General features: G+C 47.3%; 1 protein-coding gene across 1 annotated transcript in view; it reads right to left on the minus strand.

Moving 5' to 3' along the window:
- The window catches only part of LOC144592855 (cadherin-2-like), a 112,224-nt gene that overhangs the window by 31,748 nt on the left and 53,096 nt on the right, over positions 1 to 27,380 (minus strand). The window contains exons 3-8 of the mRNA XM_078398023.1: positions 23,736 to 23,965; positions 17,626 to 17,796; positions 12,960 to 13,115; positions 11,508 to 11,652; positions 10,795 to 10,967; positions 1,349 to 1,486 (exon numbers count right to left, since the gene is read on the minus strand). Coding sequence (XP_078254149.1) covers positions 1,349 to 1,486; positions 10,795 to 10,967; positions 11,508 to 11,652; positions 12,960 to 13,115; positions 17,626 to 17,796; positions 23,736 to 23,965 — 1,013 coding nt within the window. The remainder of the gene's footprint in view (positions 1 to 1,348; positions 1,487 to 10,794; positions 10,968 to 11,507; positions 11,653 to 12,959; positions 13,116 to 17,625; positions 17,797 to 23,735; positions 23,966 to 27,380) is intronic.

Below are 27,380 nucleotides of genomic sequence, written 5' to 3' on the forward strand. Positions count from 1 at the left end.
ACATTTACCCAGCCAATTAACCTACATACCTGTACGTCTTTGGAGTGTGGGAGGAAACCGAAGATCTCGGAGAAAACCCACGCAGGTCACGGGGAGAACGTACAAACTCCTTACAGTGCAGCACCCGTAGTCAGGATCGAACCTGAGTCTCCGGCGCTGCATTCGCTGTAAAGCAGCAACTCTACCGCTGCGCTACCGTGCCGCCCGAGTGGGGCTGGCACCAGTCAGTCTCTCTTCTGCCCACATACTCCCTCCGCCACAACACTAGTGAGAGGCCAGTGTACATCACATCCAGAGCGCTCCTCGTGAGTTTATGAACAAACGGTCCGTTTTCACTTCCCCAAAACCTTGCTTTCATTATCAGACTGAAGCCCGCTGGTGCATTCCCACAGCGCTCGATAGAATCAGGGTGAAATTCCATAAACGTGGCGCAGCGGTAGAGTTGCTGCCTCACAGCGCCAGAGACCCGGGTTCCATCCTGACTACGGGAGCTTTCTGTACAGGAGATTGCACATTCTCCCTGTGACCACGTGGGATTTTTCAGGGAGCCCCGGGGAAACGTGTTTAGAGATAGTTTAGTATAGAGAATTGAAATCAGGCCAAACGGACATCTAGTGCACGTCGACCATCAATCACACTAGTTCCACGTTATCCCCCTTTCTCAACCACTAGGGGCAACTTACAGAAGCCCAGTCAACCTACCAACGTGTACTTCTTTGGAGGAGACCGGAGGAAACCCACACAGCCACAGGAAAAGGTACACACTCCGCACTCAGCCAGCACCCGAGGACAGGATATGTGGGGAGAGAAATCCTGGGGCGGCACGGTGGCGCAGCGGTAGAATTGCAGCTTCACAGCGCCAGAGACCTGCGTTAGATCCCGACCACGGGTGCTGTCTGTACGCAGTTTGCACGTTACCCCTTTGACCGTGTGGGTTTTCTCCGAGTGCTCCAGTTTCCCCCCACATTTCAAAGACGTGCAGGTTTGTAGGTTAATTCATTCCCCTTTGTAATGCATTCAAGAGAGAGCTGGATAGAGCTCTTAAGGATAGCGGAGTCAGGGGGGTGTGGGGAGAAGGCAGAAACGGGGTACTGATTGAGAATGATCAGCCATGATCACATTGAATGGCAGTGCTGGCTCGAAGGGCCTCCTCCTGCACCTATTGTCTATTGTCTTAATTGGCCACGGTAAAATTGTAAATTGTCCCTAGTAAGTGTAGGATAGTAATCGGTGGTCGGTGCAGACTCGATGGGCTGAATGGCTTGTTTCTGCGCTGTAAACTAAACGAAAGCTGAGAGAATGAGCGTGGAGGCAGCGGCGGCGGGGCGAGGGGGTGTAGCGCACGTACGGTTGCAGAGGTGAACTCCGGTGGGTTGTCGTTGACATCGTTGATGGTAATGATGGCCGTGGCGGTGTTGGACAGGCCGTACATCGGACTGCCCTCCATGTCCGTCGCTTGGATTATCAACGTGTACTGCGGAACTTTCTGCAGGAGAGAACGGGAGCGGAGGGGTTAGAAATGATTACACAGAACACATGCCTCACACAGAATCATACAAAATGCAAACAGACCCTTAGGCCCAACTTGCCCACGCTGACCAAAATGCCCCATCTACACTAGTCCCACCTGCCTGTCATTGGCCGATATACCCCTCTAAACCTGTCCAGTACCAAATGTCTTTTAAACCTTGCAATAGTATCTGCCTCACCTATATCCACTGGCAGCTCGTTCCGTTTACCTATTACCATTAAAGCTTAAGTTGCCTTAAGCCTATGTCCTCTGGTTCCTGATAGTCAGGCTTTCAATCTATCTACTTTCAGTTTGAAGAAGAGTTCAGACCCAAAACGTCACCTATTTCTTTTTGCAGAGATGCTACTTGACCTGTTGAGTTACTCCAACATTCTGTGTCTATCTTCGGTGGAAACCAGCATCTGCAATTCCTTCCTACACATTGTGTCTATCCTCTGGTTCTCACTTTCCCTACTCTGAGTAATAGACTCTGTGGATTTCCCCTATGTATTCTTCACACTTGTTTGGATTAAATTCCATCTGCCACTTCTCCACCATATCTGTAGCTGATCGACACTGTATACTTCCATCACTGTCCACAACTCCACCAATTTTAGCGTTATCTGCAAACTTACTAACCAGTCCATCTACATTTACATAATCAAAGACATCCCACCACAGTCTTTCCTCCTTCTCTCCCGGTCCCGTCTGGCAGAAGGTACAGAAGCTTGAAAGCGCACACCACCAGACTCAGGAATATCTTTTTCCCCTGTTTTCAGGATTCTGAACGGTCCTTCCATAAGCTAGGGTACTGTCCAGTTCACCTCTACCATAGGTAGACTGTGTCTATGGAATTGAGGCGCTACGATGCTGAGAACTATATTCTGCACCACATTGCTCTACCTACTGTACTCGAGTTTGACTTGCCTGTCTTTATGTATAGTATTAGTCCCACCTGCCCATGTTTGGCCCATATCCCTCTAAACCTTTCCTTTTCATGTTGCTGTCCAAATGTCTTCTGGGTTTATCCCGTACGTTCTAGGAACAGAATTAGGTTATTCGCCTCAGAGTCTACTCAGCCATTCAATTCATCTTTACCTCTCAACCCCATTGTCTCGCCTTCTCCCCATAACCTTTGAAACCCTTACTAATCAAGAACTAATCAAAATACCCAGTGCCATAGCCTCCACTGCCTTCTGTGCAATAAATTCCACATATTCACTACCCTTTAGACTTGAGATACAGTGTGGAAACAGGGCCTTCTGCCCACCGTGTCTGCACCGACCACCAACCCCCCCCCCCTTATGCTCTCACTATCCTACGCACTTGGGACAATTTACAATGTACAGAAGCCAATTAACCCGCATGTCTTTGGAGTGTGGGAGGAAACCGGAGCACCCGGAGAAAACCCATGCGGGAGAACGTACAAACTCCGCACACAAACAGCACCCAAGGTCAGGATTGAACCTGGGTCTCTGGCGTCGTGGTCTAAAATACACTTCATGTGAAAAGACACAACGTGCTGGAGAGACAAGGGTGGCACAGTAATAGAGCCGCTGCCGCACAGTGGCAGAGACCCAGGATGGACCGCATGTTAAAAAATCCCTACCAAGAGCATAACACAGAAATTTAAAATGCCTGCTCCCCCCCCCCCCCCCCCCCATGAATGAGGGATGTTTGTCAAATTCAAAAGGCAAACAAACCTCACCCGTCCCTGTATTGTTGCACAGCACGGGGGAAACTACCCAACCACACTTCCCCCACCAGGTCTGTGCTGCCTCGGGCTGCGTTCTCATTAACAAAAACCTCTAGGTCCCACAACCTGCCTTGTGCCAGTAGCAGCAGAGGGTGCCAGGCCAGCCCCAAACCCAGCAGGTAAGAGGCAAGTTGTATTGTCATATGTCCCAGATAGAACAATGACATTCTTACTTGCAGCAGCACAACAGAAGATGTAAGCATAGTACTCTATAACAATATTAAGTTAGAAAAAAATACATACACACACACATATATATATATACACACACACACACATATATATATATATACACACACACACATATATACATACACAAACACATATATATATACACACATATATATATATATATACACACACACATATATATATATATACACAAACACATATATATATACACACACATACATAGATATATATACACACACACATATATACACATATATATATATATATATATATATATATATATATACACACACATATAGAAGGTATTTATTCACAAAATGCTGGAGTAACTCAGCAGGTCAGGCAGCATCTCAGGAGAGAAGGAATGGGTGACGTTTTGGGTCGAGACCCTTCTTCAGAATGTATGTATATGTATATACATACATACACACACACTCCCAACATACAATGCTCCCAAGTCTATGTAGTTCAGAGCCTGTTTGGAGGTTGCAGTGTTTAATAGCCTGATGGCTGTAGGGAAGAAGCTGTTGTTGGAGCTGGACGTTACAGTTTTCAGGCTCCTGTACCTCTCCCCGGTGGCAGGGGTGTAATGAGCGTGGCCAGCAGGGTTGTGTGGGTCTCTGAGGATGCTGGCTGCCTTTTTGAGGCAGTGACTCCTGGAGATCCCATCGAGGGTGGGGAGATCAGAACCCGTGATGGACCGGGCACAGTGTTCACCACTTTTTGTATCATGTGCAGGAAGAAACTGCAGGTGCTCTTTTCAACCAACGATGGACACAAAACGCTAGAATAACTCAGCGGGTTGGGCAGAAAAAGGAATAGGCGACGTTTCGGGTCGAGACCGGGGAAAGGGAAACGAGAGATATAAACGGTGATGTAGAGGAAAACAGATGAATGAAAAACAGGCAAAAAGGTAACGACTGGGGCAAAGTGGAGCCCACAAGGGTCCATTGTTGGCTGTGGGCAAGGCGATAACGAGTGATGCCAAGAAACTCAGCAGGACAGCAGTGAAACTAAGCAGGATGACTAGGGTGGGGGAGGGACAGAGAGAGAGGGGGGGGGGGAATGCAAGGGTTACTTGAAGTTAGAAAAATCAATATTCATGCCGGCAGGCTGGTATCACACAGCTGAGGTATTTATTCACAAAATGCTGGAGTAACTCAGCAGGTCAGGCAGCATATCGGGAGAGAAGGAATGGGTGACGTTTCGGGTCGAGACCCTTCTTCAGACTGAAGAAGGGTCTCGACCCGAAACGTCACCCATTCCTTCTCTCCCGAGATGCTGCCTGACCTGCTGAGTTACTCCAGCATTTTGTGAATAAATACTTTTGATTTGTACCAGCATCTGCAGTTATCTTTTTATATCACACAGCTGAGTCCCCATCCAAGCCAGAAGCACTCAGGTGGCAGTTGCTAGGATACGGGGAGATTGCCAGCCCCGAGATCTGTCCCGGAGAAATTTCCCACAACGAACTGGGGTCCCTGGGGAAAGCCAGCTTCCAATAAAAAGTCCACCTTGCCGAGAATCACCCCTTCCCTTTCTTTGAAACACGGGCTTTTCTTTAAACCAACAACACTATCAGGTTTCCTCGATGACACAATGAAAAGCCGCCGCTCGCTTGATACTTCAAGGGGACGGGTCACCACGGGGTCTTGTGGGGCACCCACCGCGTAATTATTGCTGGAGGCAACACAGGCGTTGTCACTCATTTAGAACAGGGAGCAGCACAGCTCAGCCAGAACAGGCACTGCTGCCCCGCAATGTCCGCGCCAAACTTGATGCCGAGATAAAACTGGAGTCGCAGGTGCCGGCCGGTTCACATCAGTTTCATCCAAGACCGCACGAGATAGCAGAAACCTGTGGACGCAGCCCAGACCATCGCCCAAACCAACCTCCCCTCCATGCAAATCCATCTACACTTCAAGCTGCCTCGGCAAGGCCAGCAGCATAACCCTGGCACTCCCCTCTTCTCCCCTCTCTCATCGGGCAGAAGGTACAGAAGCATGAAAACGCACACCTCCAGATTCAGGGACAATTACTTCCAAACTGTTATCAGACAGCTGAACCATCCTACCACAACTAGGGAGCAGTTCTGAAGTACTATCTACCTCATTGGACACCCTCAGACTATCTTTGATCGGGCTTTATCTTGCACTAAAGGTTATTCAAGTTACTCCCTTCATCATGTTGGCCTTCATACTGAGATGATTTGAATATAGGAGTAAAGAGGTCCTTCTGCAGTTGTATACGGCCCTGGTAAGACCACATCTGGAGTATTGACAATAGACAATAGGTGCAGGAATAGGCCATTCGGCCCTTCGAGCCAGCACCACCATTCAATGTGATCATGGCTGATCATCCTCAATCAGTACCCCGTTCCTGCCTTCTCCCCATACCCCCTGACTCCGCTGTCCTTAAGAGCTCTGTCTAGCTCTCTCTTGAAAGCATCCAGAGAATTGGCCTCCCTACTGTGTGCAGTTTTGGTCTCCTAATTTGAGGAAGGACATCCTTGCTATTGAGGCAGTGCAGCGTAGGTTCATGAGGTTAATCCCTGAGATGCCAGGACTGCCATGAGGAAAGATTGGAAAGACTGGGCTTGTATTCACTGGAATTTAGAAGGATGAGAGGGGATCTTATAGAAACGTATAAAATTATAAAAGGACTCTACAAGCTAGATGCAGGAATAATGTTCCCTATGTTGGGGGAATCCAGAACCAGGGGTCGCATTCTAGAATAAAGGGGAGGCGATTTAAAACTGAGATGGGAAAAAACTTTTTCACCCAGAGAGTTGTGAATTTGTGGAATTCTCTGCCACAGAAGGCAGTGGAGGGCAATTCACTGGGTGAATATAAAAGAGTTAGATAGAGCTCCAGGGGCTAGCAGAATCGAAGAATATGGAAAAAAGGCAGGCACGGGTTACTGATTGTGGATGATCAGCCATGATCACAATGAATGGTGGTACTAACTCGAAGGACCAAATGGCTTCCTCCTGCACCTATTTTCTATGTTTCTATATCATGAAATAGCTTGGCCCTCTAGTATTTCACATTTCTTCTCTGGGAAATAGGTTCTGACTCTCATAATTGTAATAAACGGTTATTAGGTCTCCCCTCAAACTCTGACGCTGCAGAGAAAACAATCCCATTTAATTATTTATTCACCTCACTCTGATGTAGTTAACCTTGCTCTGACCATGACTAATCTTTATATCTTAACTTCAGATACCTGCCTTGTTCATTAATCCTTGCCTTAACCGTTTATATTTATAAATGAAATTCCAGTCTCAGGAATTTCGGGAGAGGAGCTTTTCAAACATTCCAGCTTTTCGAACATCAAAACTTCGCCTGGTTCCAAATGCCTGCATAGGGGACGCTTGAGCTATAAGGAGAGGTGGACAAACTGTTTTCGCTGGAGCATCAGGGGTTGAGGAAAGGCCTGATATCAGTATATAAATTAGGGTGGCACAGTGGTACAGCGGCTGCCTTTCAACACTGGACACCCGGGTTTGATTCCGACTATAGGGATGCTGTCTAATAGGAGTTTGTACGTTCTCCCTGTGACCACGTGGGTTTTCACCGGGTGCCCCGGCTTCCCGCCACACTCCAAAGACATACAGGTTTGTAGATCAATAGGTTTCAGTAAAAATTGTAAATTGTCCTAGGATAGTGTGGTGTATGGGACAATCACTGGTTGGCATGGACTTGGTGGGCCGAAGGGCCAGTTTCTGAGCTGTATCTCCAAACTAAATTAGTTTAACTTGGTATTCTTGCTATTGAGGGGGTGCAGCGTAGGTTTACTAGGTTAATTCCTGGAATGGCGGGACTGTCGTATGTTGAAAGACTGGAGCGGCTAGGCTTGTATACACTGGAATTTAGAAGAATGAGAGGGGATCTTAGCGAAACATATAAGATTATTAAGGGGTTGGACATGTTAGCGGCAGGAAACATGTTCCCAATGTTGGGAGAGTACAGAACCAGGGGCCACAGTTTAAGAATAAGGGGTAGGCCATTTAGAACAGAGACGAGGAAAAACTTTTTCAATCAGAGAGTTGTAAATCTGTGGAATTCACTGCCTCAGAAGGCAGTGGAGGCCAATTCTCTGAATGCATTCAAGAGAGAGCTAGATAGAGCTCTTAAGGATAGCGGAGTCAGGGGGTATGGGGAGAAGGCAGGAACGTGGTACTGATTGAGAATGATCAGCCATGATCACATTGAATGGTGGTACTGGTTCGAAGGGCCGAATGGCCGACTCCTGCACCTATTGTCTATTAATTTCAGCACAGATATTGTGGGCCGAAGGGCCTGTTCCTGTGCTGTAGTTATTTTATTTTCTTTATAACCTAGAAATCTATGGTCATTATAACCATTGACCCAAGTCAAATTTCTTTTAAATGGCTCCAATGACAAAAAATTAAATAATGAACACACAATTTTTTTGTCTAGCTTAGATGGGTCATCTTGGTGGCAGTAGGAGGTAGTTACTATCGCAATGTTTAAGCAACCTATAAGACAGGTACAGGATTACAATAAGTTTAGAGGGATATGGATCAAATGCAGGCAGGTGGGACTAGTGTAGATGGGACATGTTGCTGGGTGTCAGCACATTGGGCCTGTTCTGCGCTGTTTGACTCCGACTGAAAATCTCATACAATGCTACATGTTTAGCACAATGGAACAGTTGTTCGATTAACTCCAAGTGTTGAATAGAGAATCTGGTTGTTCCCAGCAACCGAACAATGCGAATTAGCTGCATTAACAGCCTCTCCCTGTCTCAGATCAGTATACACCAGGGAAGGGAGATTTGCCTGTTCTTTTCATACAAAGAATCCAGCAGACCTGCCCTGGCTTACTCAAGCAAGATATAATGTTTCAAGAACAAGAGTACTGAGGGCCAGGGTGTTAATATTTTAAAAGCTTCACACAAGTCCCAACCCTCTACCTCCTTACGATCTCTCTACTGGAATATTTTAAACACTCTCCCCACTACAACGTTATTGATCAATATTCAGTTCAACCCAAACAATATTACAACAAAGAGGTGGAAACCAATTTTACTTAGAGGGTGTAAGAAGAAACTGCAGACTCTGGTTTACGCCAAAGATAGTCAGAGGGCCAGGCAGCCTCTCCGGAAAAAAGGAACAGGTGACATTTCGGGTTGAGATCCTTCATCAGACCTTCATCTGAAGAAGGGTCTCGACCCGAAACATCACCTGTTCCTTTTTTCCAGACATGCTGCCTGAACTGCTGAGTTACTCCAGCATTGTGTGTCTATCACTCAGAGGGTGGTGGATAGATGGAACAAGCTGCCAGAGTGAGGGAAGTACTTTAACATTATTCCCTTTATCATGTGCAGGAAAGTACTGCAGATGCTGGTTTAACTCGAAGGTAAACATAAAATGCTGGAGTAACTCAGTGGAACAGACAGCATCCCTGGAGAGAAGGAATAGGTGGCGTTTCAGGTTGAAGTCTGAAGAAGGGTCTCGACCCGAAACGTCGCCCATTCCTTCTCTCCAGAGATGCTGCCTCTCCCGCTGAGTTACTCCAGCATTTTGTATCTTCCCTTTATGATGTATCTGTACACTGTGGACGGTTCGATTGCAATCACGTATCGTCTTTCCGCTGACTGGTTAGCACGCAAAAGCTTTTCATTGTACCTTGGTACACGTGACAATAAACTAAAGAAGATTGAAAAGATATTTGTGCCGGAAGGAACTGCAGATGCTGGTTTACACCGAAGACAGCCACAAAGTGCTGGAGTAACTCAGCGGATCAGGCAACATATCTGGAGAAAATAGGTGACATTTTGCGTCGAGACCCTTCTTCAGAGATAGTCAGGGAGAGGGAAACTAGAAGTATTAAAGACATTTAGACAAGTACTTGGGTTGGAAATGTTTAGAGGGCTATGGAACAAACGGTATGCTAGTCGATGTGGGCAGGTTGGGCTGAAGGGCCTGTTTCCACGCTATATGACTCTAGATAGATAATTTCCAAAACACCCTGCAGATTAAACCCAGCGTGGTAACACCACTGCATATATGCGCCTTATGAAAAATTAATGAAGAGTATGGGACTCTATTACACTGAGGCAGCACACAAGAGTCACCACATTTCTGGCGCCATCTTGTACCCATCATGTTTAAAGTTGTTAAAAATGTTTACGTCTTAACTTTGCCATAAATGCCAGCAGAAGACACTTGAACACTTGGCACTCAATAATAACTAGCAGATGAGGCTAATAAGGAGAGGCCAGAACTGATGTGAATTTTTTACTTTGTAGAGTCATTGTTTTTAAGATTTGAGAAAGAAGATGCGTTGATGGTTTTTTTGGAAACAGAGAAGAGCAAGTGGGAAGAATTGGAACAACGTTTGAGTAGGAAAGGTTTAAAAGGATATGAGCCAAACGTGGGCAATTGGAACGAGAGCTTAGCTGTGGCACTTTGCTCAGCATGGATGAGTTGAACCATGGGGAGTGGTATGATTAATTTTATACGTTGCAATTAGAGTGGCAAGGTGGTGCAGCGGTAAGGCTGCTGTCTTAGCAGGATCCTGGTTCGATCCTGACTAAGGGTGTTGTCTGTACATTATCCCTGTGATCGTGTGGGTTTTCTCTGGGAGCTCTGGATTCCTCCCGTACTCCAAAGACGTGCAGGTTTGTAGGTTAATTGGCTTTGTAAATTGTCCCTGGTGTGTAGGAAAGAGCTACTGTGCAGCGACAGCTGGCTTTGGCGCGGATTCGATGGGTCGAAGTGGGCCTGCTTCTGCACTATGTCTCTAAAGTTGAAATTATGAAGAGAATCAATCTCCAAACCAGTCAAAGTAATCTATTTGACAGTCCAAATATTTGTTCCTCTAAAGTGATTAGCTCACCCTTGCTTCTCTAACGCTGAGCGCTTTGTCATTGTTCCTGATACGTTCTTCCTTCTGAGGCAAGTTCATGTTTTAGAAACAGATTCAGGCCATTCGGCCCATCAAGTTACTCGACCATTCAATCATGGCGTGTCTACCATTGCTTCTCAACCCATTCTCCTGTCTTCTCCCCATAACTCCCGACTCCCTTACCAATCAAGAACCTGATACCCAATGACTAGGCCTCAGCGGTTTGTGCACTCTCGCTGTGACCACGTGGGTTTCCTCTGATTTCCTCCCGCATTCCAAAGACGCAGTGGTTTGCAGGTTAGTTGGCTTTGGTAAAATGGTAAATTGTCCCCAGAGCGCAGGATGGTGCTGGTGTACGGGCTGACCACTAGCCGGCGCTAGACTCGATGGGCCAAAGGGCCTGTTTCTGCTATGTAGGACGCTACGAGTGGGGATGACGCCTCTGTGGACGTACACATTACCTCGCGGTCGAGACCCGCAGCCACCGTGATGATGTCCCCGGTCTGATTGTTGATGGTGAACATGTTCGGGGAGGGACTGCTTGGAGTTTGGGAGAGGATCTTGTACCGCAATATGCCGTTGGAAGTGTTGGGGTCGTCGGCGTCAATAGCGGTCACGGTCATAACGAACGTGCCTGCGGAGATGAACGGACAGCGTTAAATTGGCAATAAACGTTAAACTTTAGACTTTACGATACGACACGGAAGCGGGCCCTTCAGCCCACCGAGTCCGCGTTGGCCAGTGATCGGCCCGTACACTAGCGCCATCCTACACACTACGGATAATTAACAATTTACAGAAGCGATATAAACCTACAAACGCACATGTCTTGGGATGTAGGGGGAATCTGGAGCACCCGGAGGGAACCCACATGGTCACAGGGATAATGTCCAAACTCTGCGGAGACAGCAGGATCGAGTCTGGGTCTTTGGCGCTGTAAGGCAAGTCTACCGCCGTGCCACCACACTGTTCACAGAACATGCACTGAGAGAAAAAGCTCGGAGAAGAACTCAAGGAATACAACCGCTTCCCGCCAGCACGGAAATGTCCAACACTCGAGGGCACGGAGGGGAAATGTTTACCGGAGATACTTGGGACACGGTTTTCCTTTGCACATCAGCGGTGGGTGCCTGGAATATGCTGCCTGGGGTGGCCTGCAACCCTCTAATCTTACCTGGTTTTGACCCTTCAGCCACTGAGCCGTTCCAGGTGGGATGCAGGAACTCCGGACGATTGTCGTTCATATCGATCACGTTTATGACGATGTCGATCGGACTTTCCACCTGGTTTCCGTTCAAGTCCACGGCGTGGGCTCGGAGCTGCAGGAGAGCACGTGCAGGAACACACAGGTTGTAAGCTCACGAGTCAAAGGATCAGATTTAGGTCTTTCGGCCCATCAAGTCTACTCTGCCATTCAATCGCGGCCGGTCTATCTTCCCCTCTCAACCCAATTCTCCTGCCTTCTCCCCGTAATCCCTGACGCCCGCACCAATCAGAAATCTGTCAATTGTCACCGTACAAATATCCATTGCCCCGGCCTCACTGTACACTGTATCTGTACACCGTGGACGGCTCAATTGTAATCACGTATAGTCTTTCCGCTGACTGGTTAGCACGCATCAAAAGCTTTTCACTGTACCTCGGTACACGTGACAATAAACTTAACTCAACCTGCCAATCTTTGCCTTAAACATATACATTGACAATTAACTCTGTGGCAATTAACTCCAATCGAAGAGCTACAGTGATCACATTAGACTTTAGAGATTACAGCACGGACAGACCGAATTACAGTGGAAAGCTTTTGTTGCATGCTAACCAGTCAGTGGAAAGACAAAACATGATTCTTCAGACCGAGAGTCGGGGAGAGGGAAACTATAGAGGTATGAAAATGTACAAACAAATCAGAGCCGGCACAGATGCCCAAGGAGCCCACAATGGTCCATTGTTGGATGTGGTGGAGGTGACAATGAAGGGCTAAAGCACAGAGAAACTAGCAGGATGACTAGGGTGGGTGAGAGACGGAGAGAGAGGGAATGCAAGGGTTACTTTCACTTGGGCAGCTTGCAGCCCAGTGGTATGAACATTGACTTCTCCAACTTTAGATAGTTCCTCTGTCCCTCTCCCTTCCCAGATCTCCCTCTATCTTCCTGTCTCCACCTATATCTTTCCTTTGTCCCGCCCCCCCTGACATCAGTCTGAAGAAGGATCTCGACCCGAAACGTCACCCATTCCTTCTCTCCTGAGATGCTGCCTGACCTGCTGAGTTACTCCAGCATTTTATGAATAAATACCAAGGGTTACTTGAAATTAGTTTAGAGATACAGTATGGAAACAGGCCCTTCGGTCCACCGAGCACGTGCCAACCACCGATCCCCGTACACTAACACTATCCTACACACGAGGGCCAGCTTACATTTTTCACTAAAGCAAATTAACCTGTACGTCTCTTAACTGTACCTCAGTACACCTGACAATTAAATGAACTAAAAAAGAAAGGTCTCGACTTGAATCGTCACCCACTACTTTTCTCCAGACATGCTGCCTGACCCATTGAGTTACTCCAGCTTTTTGAGTCTGCCTAAACGCAATAATAACAAGCCTAAAGCAAAGCGGGCAGACTTACGTGGTATGAAGGTATCTGCTCCCGATCCAGGGGTCTGGTCACGATGAGTTGCCCAGAGATGGGGTTAATGCTAAAAAGCCCATTAGGTGGCTGGTCAGCTCCCGGGCCCGTGACACTGTAGCGCAACGAGCGACTTTTATCTCTGTCCGATCGGATCTGTACGAAGAAGAGACATCACTTAATATCGTATCAACACTCAATCGGAAGCAATAGAACTTTGAACTACGAACTGCCTGGGTTACGTAGGGTCTTTGGGGTTTTGCTTTGTATTATATTGGGTTTTTAGTTTATTACATTTATTTTTGTTTGGTTATTTTTGTTTGGTTGAGCACTATGGTTTCAGACCTGTTGTGCTACTACAAGTAAGAATGTAATTGTTCCATTTCTGTACTCATAACAATTAAATGTAAAAGGACAACAAAGTGCTGGAGTAACTCAGAGGGTCAGTCTGAAGAAGGGTCTCGACCCGAAACATCACCCATTCCTTCTCTCCCGAGATGCTGCCTGACCTGCTGAGTTACTCCAGCAATTTGTGAATAAATACCAGCGGGCCAGGTTGTATGATTTGACTGGATATCATGCAAAGGTTTTTCACTGTATCTCAGTAAAGGCAACAATAATAAACCCATACTGACATTGAAAGACTGTGGCCAAAAGCAGAACCATGAGATCATATTTGGCCAATGGATAAATACTAGACATATTGATGGGTTCAAAGCCACAGCTCTTCAAAAGTGCTGAGAATTTCACGTTCCAAACCTGGTTTAATGGCCTATTTGATAGATGGTAACTCGGATAACGCATCCTTTATGCATGGAGTCCTTTTCCCCAGGGTAGGGGAATCAAGAACCAGAGGACATAGGTTTAAGGTGTGAGAGGAAAGATGTAATAGGGGCCTGAGAGAGCATCATTTCACACAAATGGTGGTGGATAAATGGAATGAGCTGCCAGGAGATATTTGAAGAAGGTATAATAATAGATGCAATGAGATTCTTGGACAGGTATGACAGGTTTAGGGGGATATAGGCCAAATGCAGGCAAATGGGCCTAACTTAGATGGGGCATCCTTGTCGGCAGGAGGGGCAATTTCTTCCACACAAAGAGTGGTGAGGATAAGGAACGAGCTGCCAGAGGAGGTAATTGAGGCATGTACTATAACAACATTTAAAACATAAAACAGGTACATGAATAGGAAAAGTTTGGAGGGATATATGTCGAATGCAGGTAAATAGGACTAGCTTAGATAGATAGTTGAGGCAACTACAATAACAACATATAAAAGACATCTGAACGAGGAAGGTTTAAGAAACATTTAGGCACATGGACAGGACAGATTTGGAGGGATATCGGGCAAAGGCAGGCAGGTGGGACTAGTGTAGATGGGACATGTTGGTCGGTGTGTGGGCAAGTTGGGCCGAAGGACCCGTTTCCACACTGTTACTCCATGACTAAGAGAGCTACCAACTGAGCAAATATAATCCTTCAGATAGTCCAAAGACAATTCCCACTGCAGTGTGCCAAAGAGCTGCTGTGCATTGTAGCCAGCGGGTTAATAAAGTATGAAGGAATTGTGCGGTAACAATTTACACATTTAAAAAAATGAATGCAAGGTTTTAATTTAGTGGAGTCTTAAAGACGCTGCAGGCATTTATAGAATACGACGCATACTTCTCTGTAAAAATAACTTCTAAATTTTGCAGAGCAATTACCAAAGAGTAAAACCACAGAACCCACAAGAAGCATTTAGTTTAGAGACACAGCATGGAAACAGGCCCTTCAGCCCAGCGTGTCCGCGCCGACCATTGATCACCCATTCACACTAGTTCAATGTTATCCCACTTTCTCATCCACTCCCTGCCACACTAGGGTCAATTTACAGAGGGCCAATTAGCCTACAAACCCACACATCTTTGGGATGTGAGAGGAGTCCCTGGAGGAATCATGCGCACATTTCCCCCAACCATAGTCAAGAGTTCTACAGCGTGGAATCAGGCCCTTCAGCCCAACAGAACAAGGGGTCACAGTTTAAGGATAAGGGGGAAGTCTTTTAGCACCGAGATGAGAACGTTTTTTTCCACACAGAGAGTGGTGAATCTGTGGAATTCTCTGCCACAGAACGTAGTTGAGGCCAGTTCATTGGCTATATTTAAGAGGGAGTTAGATGTGGCCTTTGTGGCTAAAGGGATCAGGGGGTATGGAGAGAAGGCAGGTACGGGATACTGAGCTGGATGATCAGCCATGATCATATTGAATGGCGTTGCAGGCTCGAAGGGCCGAATGGCCTACTCCTGCACCTATTTTCTATGTTTCTATGTTTCTAAGCTGAAGGACTTCCCATTCGCCTGCATCTGGCCCATATCTCTCTAAACCCTTCCTGTTCACTGATCCATCCTAATGTCATAATTACACCCACTTCTACAGCTTCCTCTGGCAGCTCGTTCTAGATATGGATCACCCCAAGAGAAAAAAGGTGGCCGAGGTCTCTCTTAACCCTTTCCCCTCTCTTGTTAGGTATCTAGGCTTAGAATCCATTACCCTGGGATAAAGACTGCAAATTCTCTTTTATCTCTGCCCCTCGTGATTTCCAGTTTAGTTTATTGTTGCATGTACTGAGGTACAGTGTTTATTTGCTGCGTGCTATCCAGACAAAGACTATACCCGGTTAGCATTGAGCCATCCACAATGTACAGATAAGGATAAAGGGAATAACTTTTAGTGCAAGCCCAGAAAAGTCCGCTTAAAGATAGAACAAGGGTCTCCAATGATAGATGGTGGGTCAGGATAGCTCTCTAATTGGTGATAGGATGGTTCAGTTGCCTGAAAACAACTGAGAGGAAACTGTATCTGAATCTGGAGGTATGCGTTTTCACACTTCTGTACCTCTTGCCTGATGGGAGAGGCGAGAAGAGGGAGTGACCAGGGTGAGCCTGGTCCTTGGTTATGCTGGTGGTGTCGCTGAGGGTGCGTAGTTTTGATGGAGTCAATGGAAGGAAGGCCGGTTTGCAAGATGGTCTGGGCTGTGTCCACAACTCTCTGTGCTTGGGTGAGAAGATCACCCCTCCTGAAGGTCTTAAAAGATCACATGCTCCATGGCCTTGGAGATGCTAAAACATCCACTGATGCCTTCATCCAGAACTGGACTTAGAAAAAGCCACTTCTTTATGATTGTGAATTTTGAGCTGGTTTTGTCCGGGTCATCTCTTTAAGCTTGTCTTGTTACATTCAACGAACCAGTTTTGGGAGTGGTTTGTTTCCATGCTTTACGGAGTCTCTGATGAGACTGCACATTGTTACAATTTTAAAATTAACTTTTCCCAACTCCTATTCAATTAACCAGAAACCCACATTCCTGGTCTGCTCAACCAACTCCTTTTATATTCCCAATAAGCCCCAACTGCAAAGAACAATGAGTTCATTCGTTCTTGTCTATTTTTACTGTGTGGTGACAACTTCTTGAATCGCTGCAGTCCATACTCATGCAGTGTGGAAACAGGCCCTGCGGCCCAACTCGCCCATGCGAACAACAATGCCCCATTTACACTAGTCCCACCTTCCTGCGTTTAGTCCATATCCCTCTAACCTTGTCCAAATGTTTCTCAAACGTTGCGGTAGTACCTGCCTCAACTACTTCTCTAAAACTACAAAATAAAACTGGTAGCACATTGGCCTTCATCAGTCAGAGTATTGAGATAGAAGTTGGGAGGTCATGTTGCAGTTATTATATAAAATGTTGGTGATGCCACATTTAGAGTATTGCGTTCAGTTCTGGGCACCGTGTTTCGGAGAGATGTTGTTAAGTTGGAAAGGGTGCTGAGAAGGTTTACCGGATGTTGCTAGGAGTCAAAGGTCTGAGCTATAAGGAGAGGTTGCACAAACTGGGACTCTATTCCCTGAAGCACAGGAGGATGAGGGGGTGATTTGAAAGGTGTATAAATCATGAGAGAAATAGATCGGGTAGACACAGAGGGAAATCGAGAACCAAAGGATATAGGTTTATGGTGAGGGGAGGGGGGGGGGGGAAGATATTTATTGGAATCTGAGGAATAACCTTTTCACGCAAAGGGTGGTTGTTGTATGGAACGAGCTGCCGGAGGAGGTAGTTAGGGCAGGTACTATCGCAATGTTTAAGAAACATTTAGACAGGTACATGAATAGGATAGGTTTAGAGGGAAAAACTTTTTCAGTCAGAGTTGTAAATCTGTGGAATTCACTGCCTCAGAAGGCAGTGGAGGCCAAGTCTCTGAATGCATTCAAGAGAGAACTAGATAGAGCTCTCAAGGATAGCGGAGTCAGGGGGTATGGGGAGAAGGCGGGAACGGGGTACTGATTGAGAATGGCGGTGCTGGCTTGAAGGGCCGAACGGGCTACTCCTGCACCTATTGTCTATTGACACGGGCCAAATGCAGTGTAGCTGGGACATGTTGGTGGGACTAGTGTAGTGTAGCTGGGACTAGTGTAGCTGGGGCATGTTGGTGGGATTAGTGTAGATGGGACATGTTGGCCGGTGTGGGCAAGTTGGGCTGAAGGGCCGGTTTCCACGCTGTGTGACTGTCCCCAGTCAGCAGGGACTTAGCGATGGGGAGAAGAGAAGACTTGGCCACATCATGTCTAATAGGCCGTTGTCCCCAGTAAAAGCCCACCACCAAACCCCTGGATGGACACATACCATGACCAAGTCCTTCGGGAAAGGACTGCGTTCATTCTCGGGTACGTTGATTGGTGGGATGACCCAATCTCTCTTCTGCCGCTTCAGCTGACCAATGCTCGCTGGTCGGACGGCTGGGAACAAGATATCCGGAACATTCCACGGCAGGGAGACGCCGCTTGGTTTCCAGCTCTGTAGAGGTACAACAATTGACAAATTTAAATTTAAACGCAAACCTACAATTTCATCAATAATCTAACAGACAACCTCTGATTGGGTTTTGGTAGAGTACAATAGCTCCCTCTGGTAATGGGCCAAGAATTCCAATCCGCATCCAAACAGAAACTGGACACATTGGAAAGTCAAAAAAGGACAAAGTGCTGGAGTAACTCAGGTCAGGCAGCATCTCTGGAGAACATACCAAGGACAGGTTTAGAGGGTTATGGGCCAAACGCAGGCAAGTGGGACTAGTGTAGATTGGGCATGTTGGCCGGTGTGGGCAAATTGGGCCGAAGGGCCTGCATTCACACTGTATAACTCTACGAACATGGATTGGTGGCGTCTTGGGTCGGGACTATTCTTCAGACCGAAGAACCCTTTCTGGTCAGGACCCTTGTTGGGACTGCAAGAAAAGTGGTCCTAGTTGAGGAAGGTTGAGTTTAGTTTATTGTCACGTCTGAAGAAGGGTCTCTACCCGAAACGTCACCCTGAGATGCTGCCTGACCCGCTGAGATACTCCAGCATTTTGTGAATAAATACCTTCGATTTGTACCATCATCTGCAGTTATTTTCTTACACGTCACATGTACTGAGGTACAGTGAAAAGCCTTTGTTGCATACTGACCAGTCAGCAGAAAGACAATACATGATAGTAATTGAGCCATCCACATTGCACTGATACATGACAAAGGGAATAACCTGAATAACGTTTAGTGCAAGATAAAGACAGTAAAGTCTGATCAAAGATAGTCTGAGGGTCTCAAATGAGGTAGATAGTAGCTCACGATTGGTGATAGGATGGTTCAGTTGCCTGATAACAGCTGGGAAGAAACTGCCCCTGCATCTGGAGGTGTGCATTTTCACATTCTATACCTCTTGCCTGATGGGAGAAGAGGGGGTATAATCGATATGTGCGGGGTATGTTTTTAAATTTACACAGAGTGGTGGGGGCCTGGAACGCATTGCCAGGATTGATAGTAGATACGATAGTGATCGCAGGTTGGAGCAGACTTGGTGGGCTGAAGGGCCTGTTTCAATGCTGTGTCTCTAAACTAAAACCTAAACATGTCCAAATGCCTCTAATTCACACGCTTAAATGCTTCCTCACATAAAGTCCTGATCTAAGATTTAAAGGTAGATGGGATGGTGAAGACGACTTTTGGGCCATTGGTTTTTATCAGTCAGGGTAGAGAAAGACGTTGGGACGTTATATTATAAATTGTACTTGATGGTGGTGAGGCTCAGTTTGGGTCACCGTGCTAAAGGAAAGATATGATTTACACGGATGCTGCCATTATTCAGGGGCCTGGGCTTTACGGAGAGGTTGAGCAGGCTAGGACTTAATTTCTTGGCGTGCAGGAGGACGAGGGACAATTTTATAGATCACAGGGGGATAAGGTGAATGCAGTCTTTTATTCAGAGTAGGGGGGAATCACAAATAAGAGGACATAGGTTTAGGGTAGGAGGGGAAAGATTTTTCTGGAACCCGAAGGGCAACTTTTCCCACTCAGAAGGCGGGTGGGTATATGGAGCAAGCTGCCGGAGGAGGTAATTGAGGAAGATACAATGACAACATTTAAAAGGTGGCACAGCGGTAGAGTTGCTGCCTTACAGCCACCCCCAGAGGCCAAGGTTTCATCCTGACTGCGAGTGCTGTCTGAACCGAGTTTGTACGTTTTTTTAGTTTTCTCTGGGTGCTCCGGTTTCCTCCCACGCTCCAAAGACGTATGGCTTTGTATGTTAACTCGTTTGGTAAAATTGTCCTTGGTGTGTACGATAGCGCTGATGTACGGGATTTGTTGGTCAGTTTGGACTCGTTGGGCCGAAGGGCCTGTTTCCTCGTGACATCTAAATTCTTATAAAAGACATTTAGACGGGGATGTGAATAGGAAAGATTTAGAGGGATGTGGCACGTGCTTAGTTGGAGCACCCTGGTCAGCATGAACGAATTGGGCCGAAGGGCCTGTGTCCACGCTGTCTGATTATGTTGTCATGGTGTCAGGTGGCCAGCTTGTTTTTGGTTTATCATTGTACTGAGACACTGTGTAAAACTTTGTTTGCCTGCTCTCCAGTCAAATCATACTATACCCAAGTCCAATCAAGCCTATACACAAGTAGTGCAGAGAGTAAAATACCACATACAGAGGTGGTGGGAAGTTGAGCGGAAATCAAAAAAGAGTGAAGGGCCTGCAACTAAGTGTGAAAAGTACTGGTGACGTGGGAACGCTGTACTACTCTTTGATGTTTGGGAACAAAAGGGATGAGAACAGGGAGGATTGAGTTAACATACAATGAGCATTTGATGGCTCTGGGGCTGTACTCGCTAGAGTTTCGGATGAGGGGGGGATCTCATTGAATGTGGAGAATGTGTTTCCACTAGTGGGAGAGTCTAGGACCAGGTGGCACAGCCTCAGAATAAACAGAGGTACCTTTAGAATGGCAATGAGGAAGAATCTATTTAGCCAGGGGATGGTGAATCAGTGGGATTCATTGCCAGGCGGCTGTGGAGGCCAAGTCATTGCTTTTTTTTTTAAGCGGAGATCGTTAAGTTCTTGATTAGGAAGGGTACCCAAAGTTATGGGGAGAAGGCAGCAAAATGGGGTTGAGAGGGAAAGATAGATCAGCCATGATAGATCACCTGCACCCTGGTGCAGCAGTAGAGTTGCTGCCTTACAGCAGCAGAGACCCAGGTGTGATCGTAACTACGGGTGCTGTCTGTACGTTCTCCCCGTGACTGCATGGGTTTCCTCCGGGTGCTCCGGTTTCCTCCCACAGTCCAAACATGAGGTCTGTAAGTTAATCGGCTATGGTAAAATTGTAAATTGTCCTAAGTGAGTAGGATAATGCTCCTGTGTGGGGTGATCAATGGTCGGTCGGTGCAGACTCGGTGGGCTGAAGGGCCTGTTTCCGTGCTGTATGGCCCAATTCTGCTCCTAGGTCTTACGGTCTTGTTGAATGTGCAAGCTTTTGTTACCATAGCACTTTAAACACCAAAAGGGGGAAATAAATTTGTAATTACTTCTGTCAACAACAGGAGCCTTAAACAGGGGCAACAGATATATCCTGTCACCATCTATGGAGCGGTCCTTACCATCCATCTACCTCATTGGAGGCCCTCGGAATGTCTTTAATCGGACTTTACCTTGCACTAAACGTTATTCCCTTTATCATGTATCTGTACAACGTGGACGGCTCAATTGTAATCATGTATTGTCTTTCCGCTGACTGGTTAGCACGCAACAAAAGCTTTTCACTGTACCTCGCTCGGTACACGTGACAATAAACGAAACCAATCTAATTAACCAACAAACACCCAGGCCACACAGTTGTGGAATATTAGGCAGTCACGCCTGCCAAGTTATAACTGCTGGTTTTAATAAACAAACAGGGTTAAAAATAGGACATGACAGATTGAAGAACCACCGGACATTGCAACGACGTGAACTCTTGTCAAGTCATTCAGTCAAGATTTTAAATATTTACTGAAGAACGGCAACTGTTCTTCATCTGGGGCTACCAGGGTTACTGGGGCTGCACACTGGTGCAGGATCGCCAGGCTCCATCCTAACTACGGGTGCTGCCTGTGCGGCGTTGGTATGTTCTTCCCGAGACCGGCGTGGGTTTTCACTAGGTGCTCCCACACTCCAAAGATGTACAGGTTTGTAGGTTAATTGGCTTTGGTGAAATCGTAAATTGTCCCTAGTGTGTTGGATAGTACTAGTGCGTGGGGATCGCTGGTCAGCGTGGACTCGGTGGGCCCGTTTCCACGTTGCATCTCTAAACTAAACTAAAACTAAACAACATTTGGGATCTGTCACTGAATTAGGAAGAGGTTTCAACTTTGAACAGCTGGACTCTATACAGCAAATACTAGCTCTGACAGCCTCAACAACAGAACTAAATGGAAAGATAGCTGAAATATGTGAAAACTGTTGGCCTTTACCATCGATAGGAAGTTCTGACTGAAGAGTTTCACATTTTTTCTCCTCAAAACCTCAACTTTTGGAATAAGTCAAACTTAATTTCTGGTGGTGTAATTTTAGAACGCCAGTCATAGAGTCATACAGTGTGGGAACGAGCCCTTCGGCCCAACTTGCCCACACTGACCAACATGTCCCATCTACACGAGTTCCACTAGTCCAACCTGCCTGTGTTTGGCCCATATCCCTCCAAACCTGTCCTATCCATGTACCTGTCTAAATGCTTCTTAAATGTTGCCTCAACTACCTCCTCTGGCAGCTTGTTCCATACACCCACAGCTCTTTGTGTGAGAAAGTTACCCCTCAGATTCCGATCAAATTGTCCCCCCCTAGCATACACACACTCCAGAAACTGGACACACTGGGTAAGAGTCATACAGCACGGAAATTGGCCCTTCGGCCCAACTGTTCCATACCGACCAAGATGACCAGGTCCCGACCCGGAGCATCCCCTATGTATGTTCTCCAGAGATGCTGCCTGACCCACCGAGTTACTCCAACACTGTGTCTTTCCATGACTCGTCTACGCTAGTCCCACCTGCCCACGATTGGCCCATATCCCTAGTGGGACTAGTGTAGATGGAACATGTCGGCCGGCGTGGGAAAGTTGGGCTGAGGGGCCTGTTTCCACACTGTACGTCTTTACGATCCAATGAACTGGCCTCCATCTCCATCTGTGGCAATGAATTACTCATCTTTTCTCTAAAGGCTCATTGTTTTATTTTGAAGCTGTGCCCTCTAGTTCGATCTAACCTTGGGTGTTCTTTGTGTAGATTTTGCATGTTCCCCATGTGACCATGAGGGTTTCTTCTGGGTGCTCCCGTTTCCTCACGCATCCCAAAGACTTGCGGGTTTGTAGGTTACTTGGCCTTCTGTAAATTGCCCCGAGTGTTTAGTGGTATAACTAGTGTGAAAGGGTGATCAATGGTCAACTTGGACTCAGTGGGCCGACGAGCCTGGTTCCATGCTTTCCCATTTTAATTGGAGTGGTGCAGCTGCTATCTCACAGCACCAGAGACCCAGGTTCTCTCCTGACCTCGGATGCTGTCTGTGTGGAGTTTGCACGTTCTCCCTGTGACCGTGTGGGTTTCCCCTGGGTGATCTGGTTTCCTCCCACATCCTAAAGACAATAGACAATAGGTGCAGAACTAAGCCATTCGGGCCCTTCGAGCCAGCACCGCCATTCAATGTGATCATGGCTGATCATTCTCAATCAGTACCCCGTTCCTGCCTTCTCCCCATACCCCCTGACTCCGCTATCCTTAAGAGCTCTATCCAGCTCTCTCTTGAATGCATTCAGAGAACTGGCCTCCACACTGCTTTCTGAGGCAGAGAATTCGACAGATTTACAACTCTCTGACTGAATTTTTTTTTCCTCATCTCCGTTCTAAATGGCCTACCCGTTATTCTTAAACTGTGGCCCCTTGTTCTGGACTCCCCAACATTGGGAACATGTTTCCTGCCTCTAACGTGTCCAACCCCTTAAAAATCCTATATGTTTCGATAAGATCCCTTGTGGCTAAAGGGATCAGGGGGTATGGAGAGAAGACAGGTACAGGATACTGAGTTGGATGATCAGCCATGATTACATTGAATGGCGGTGCAGGCTCGAAGGGCCGAATGGCCTCCTCCTGCACCTATTTTCTATGTTTTCTATGTTTCTAAGATCCCCTCTCATCCTTCTAGATTCCAGCGTATACAAGCCTAGTCGCTCCAGTCTTTCCAGACGTGCGGGTTTGAAGGTTAATTTGCCCTCTGTAAATTGCCCCCAGTGTGTGGGGAGTGGATGAGAAAGTGGGATAACACAGAACTGGTGTGAGCGGGTGATCGATGGTCAGCGTGGACTCTGTGGGCCGAAGGGCCCATTTTCATGTTGTGTCTCCAAAACTACAAACTAAACCCTGGTTTCAAGTGTCGCCGGGCTGGAGTTACCATCGGGCCACTTGGCTTGGCGCTGCTTTCCGATCGGCTGGCCAACTTGACAGCAGCTTGCCACTGTTGCGGTGACTGGGCATTGTGTGCGGTTATTACAAACTTCAGCTGCTTCCCGGAGAGACGAAAGCTTTCAGCCGCGAACACAACCCCATCTCGCTGGACTCTGAACTTCGGGTTGCTCGATTCGTAGCGAAAGGAAATGCTTCCAAAACAGTCGTTGAATACCACTGCAAGAGAACAAAGCAGCAGATTTAGCCTCCGAAAGAAATCCCATCCAAAAAACAATAGCTATGCGGTTAAAAGCAACTGCAGAGAACTGCACTACTGATAAGGGTTCAAATCCAATCTCCACCGTTGGGGACGTTAGTTAAATAATTAAACCTGCAAGTTTAAACATCAGTAACATAGAACAGTATCCATCACCTGGAATGAGTGGGTTAACATATGATTGATGAGTGTTTTCCGGCACTGGGCCTGTACTCGCTGGAGTTTAGACGGGTGAGGCAACATACTCTGTATGGAGTACCACAAAGTTGGAAGGAGGGGGGATATATAAGAAAATAACTGCAGATGCTGGTACAAATCGAAGGTCTTTATTCACAAAATGCTGGAGTAACTCAGCAGGTCAGGCAGCATCTCAGGAGAGAAGGAATGGGTGACATTTCGGGTCACCTTCAGGAATTCAGGAATAAATACCTTGGAAGGAGGGAGGACCTCATTGAAACTTACCAAATAGTGCAAGGCCTGGATAGAGTGGACGTGGAGAGGACGTTTCCACTAGTGGGAGAGTCTAGGACAGATTGCCCAGTTTGCACTTGGTCTCTAGAGATGCTGTCTGAGCCGCTGAGTTACCCCAGCACTTTGTCTCTTTCTTTTGTAAACGATCTTCTGCAGTTCCTTGGTATTTATTCACAAAATGCTGGAGTAACTCAGCAGGTCAGGCAGCGTCTCGGGAGAGAAGGAAAAGGGTGATGTTTCGGGTCGAGACCCTTCTTCAGACTTCTGCACTTCCTTGGTGTCCACTTTAACCTTTTCCCCTTTCACCTTGAATGGAATGATTGACCTTCTGGAACATACTGAACTTCGAGGACCAGGCGCAACCACCCAGTGTGTTCGGACCCACGTACGACTCCAGCCTGACAAATGGTGTTGATTCATTTCAGCATCTTTGACCCAGGGCTTGGGCACCGACCGGGACCTTTCCAGTGACAGCCACACCCCAGAACCAAATAAATGAAACTAGACCCTGGAAAAATAATGCGGACACGTGGAATCGTCTACCAAAAACAGACAACTGTGGGCGGCACAGTGCTGGATTTCGTCACTGAGATGGTGGTGGGTTTATGGAAAGAGCTGCCAGAGGAGGTAGTCGAGGCAGGTACACTCGCATCTCCTCCAACCTCATCTACTGTATCCACACTGTTCCAGGTGTGGACTCCTGTATATCGGCGAGACCACGCACAGGCTCGGTGATTGTTTTGCTGAACACGCGTGTTCAGTCCGCCTTGGCCTAAGCGATCTCCCTGGAGCCAAACGCTTTAATTCCCCTCTTCCCATTCCCACACTGACCTTTCGATCCTGGACCTCCTCCACTGTCAGTGTGAGACCACATGCAAATTGGAGGAACAGCATCTCCAGTCTTTGCTTGGACAGCTTACAACCCAGTGGTACGAATATTGAATTCTCCAACTTCAAGTAACCCTTGCATCCCCTCTCTCTCCCACCCTAGTCATCGTACTAGATTTACTGCCATCCACTGTCTGTATACATGTTCTCACCTATCCCCACCGCCAACAATGGACCACTGTGTGCCCCACATTTCCTCGATTATTTTTGCTTTTTGCTTATCTCCCATTAATTTCTCCTAAATACCTTCTACATCTCTCTTTCCCGTTTCCCCTGAATCTCAGTCTGCAGAAGGGTCTTGTCGCGAAATGTCGCCTATTCCTTCTCTCCAGAGATGCTGCCTGACCCGCTGAGTTACTCCAGCACTTTGTGTCTGTCTTCAGTTTAAACCAGTATCTGCAGTTCCTCCCTGCACACTATGACAACCATCTTGGTTGGTATGGGTAAGCTGGGCCGAATGACTCGAAATGGCAACATGCCACAAAGCAGGAATGAGGGGGACCTCATTGAAACTTACCAAATGGTGAAAGGCCTAGGTAGAGTGGATGTGGAGAAGACGTTTCCACTAGTGGGAGAGTCTAGGACCAGAGGGCACAGCCTCAAAATAAAAGGATGTTCCTTTAGGAAGGAGATGAGGAGGAATTTCTTTAGTCAGAAGGTGGTGAATCAGTGGAATTTACACCACTGAAAGCTGTGGAAGCCGTCAATGGATATTTTTAAGGCAGAGACAGATAGATTCTTGATTAGTACTGGTGTCAGGGGATAGGGGGAAATGACAGGAGAATGAGGTTGAGAGGAAGAGATAGATCAACCATGACAGAATGGCGGAGTAGACTTGATGTGCCGAGTGGCCTAATTTTGCTTTCTATCACGTATGAATTTATAAGGGGGTGACCTCAATGAAATGAGCAGTAAGGGAAATGCATTACACTGGCTCCATTGCCAAGTTAACCACGCGGTCTTATAGAAAATTAAAAAAAAGATGCAATCATTCAAGGCCGACAGTTTAGAGTCTGGAACTGTTCCGAATCTCTACTGCACTTTCAGTGGAGTGGACAGATAATAAAGGGAGAGGTTTAGTTAGGGTGACCAGTGCCCCATTTAACATTGTCGAGCATCTCAATGCGTTCCCATTCTGCCAGCACCGATCCAAATCTGGAAAGGCACTTAATAATTACATCCTCTTTAGCCGCCATAGGAGAACACATGCGGGTTTGTAGGGGTGCTTCAAGGTGGATGGAGGGAGGGGGGACAGAGAGTGCGAGACGGGGGGGGGGGGGAGAGTGCGAGATTGGTGGGGGGGGGGGGGGGGAGTGCGAGACTGGGGGGGTCCGCGAGACCGGGGGGGGAGGGGAGAGTGCGAGACCGGGGGGGGGGGGGGGGGGGGGGGGGGGAAGAGTGCGAGACGGGGAGGGGAGAGTGCGAGACCGGGGGGGGGGAGAGTACGAGAGAGAGAGAGTGCGAGAGTGAGAGATTGCGAGCGAGAGAGAGTGAGAGTGAGAGGCAGGAGAGGGGGGGAGACAGAAGGAGGGGGGGCATATCGGGAGGGGGGGGGGGGGGGGGGCATATCGGGAGAGAGGCACCACCGAGCTGCACAGTGGTAGAGCTGCTGCCTCACAGCACCAGAGACCCTTGTTCGACCATGACCGCAGGTGCTGCCTTTATGGAGTTTGTACGTTCTCCCTGTGACCACATCGGTTTTCACCAGGTGCTGCGGTCTCCTCCCACACTCCAACGATGTGCAGGTTTCGATGTTAATTGGCTTCGGTGAAAATTGTAGTGTGCGGGGTGATCGATGGTGGGTGCGGAGTCGATGGGCCGAAGGGCCTGTTTCCCCGCTGTATCTCTAAAAATTAAAAGGCTGCACTCAGCCAAGTGAGGTCAATAATCAGGATGGGGTCATGATGGCCCCATTGGATGCTAGTTGGATGCCCATAACCCGGTGTGGCCGTGAGGGAACACAATGTGCAGACCCACGGGCTTAGTTTGGTTTAGATATACAGCGCGGAAATAGGC

The sequence above is a fragment of the Rhinoraja longicauda genome, chromosome 4, assembly GCF_053455715.1.
Source record: "Rhinoraja longicauda isolate Sanriku21f chromosome 4, sRhiLon1.1, whole genome shotgun sequence".
NCBI lineage: Eukaryota > Metazoa > Chordata > Chondrichthyes > Rajiformes > Arhynchobatidae > Rhinoraja > Rhinoraja longicauda.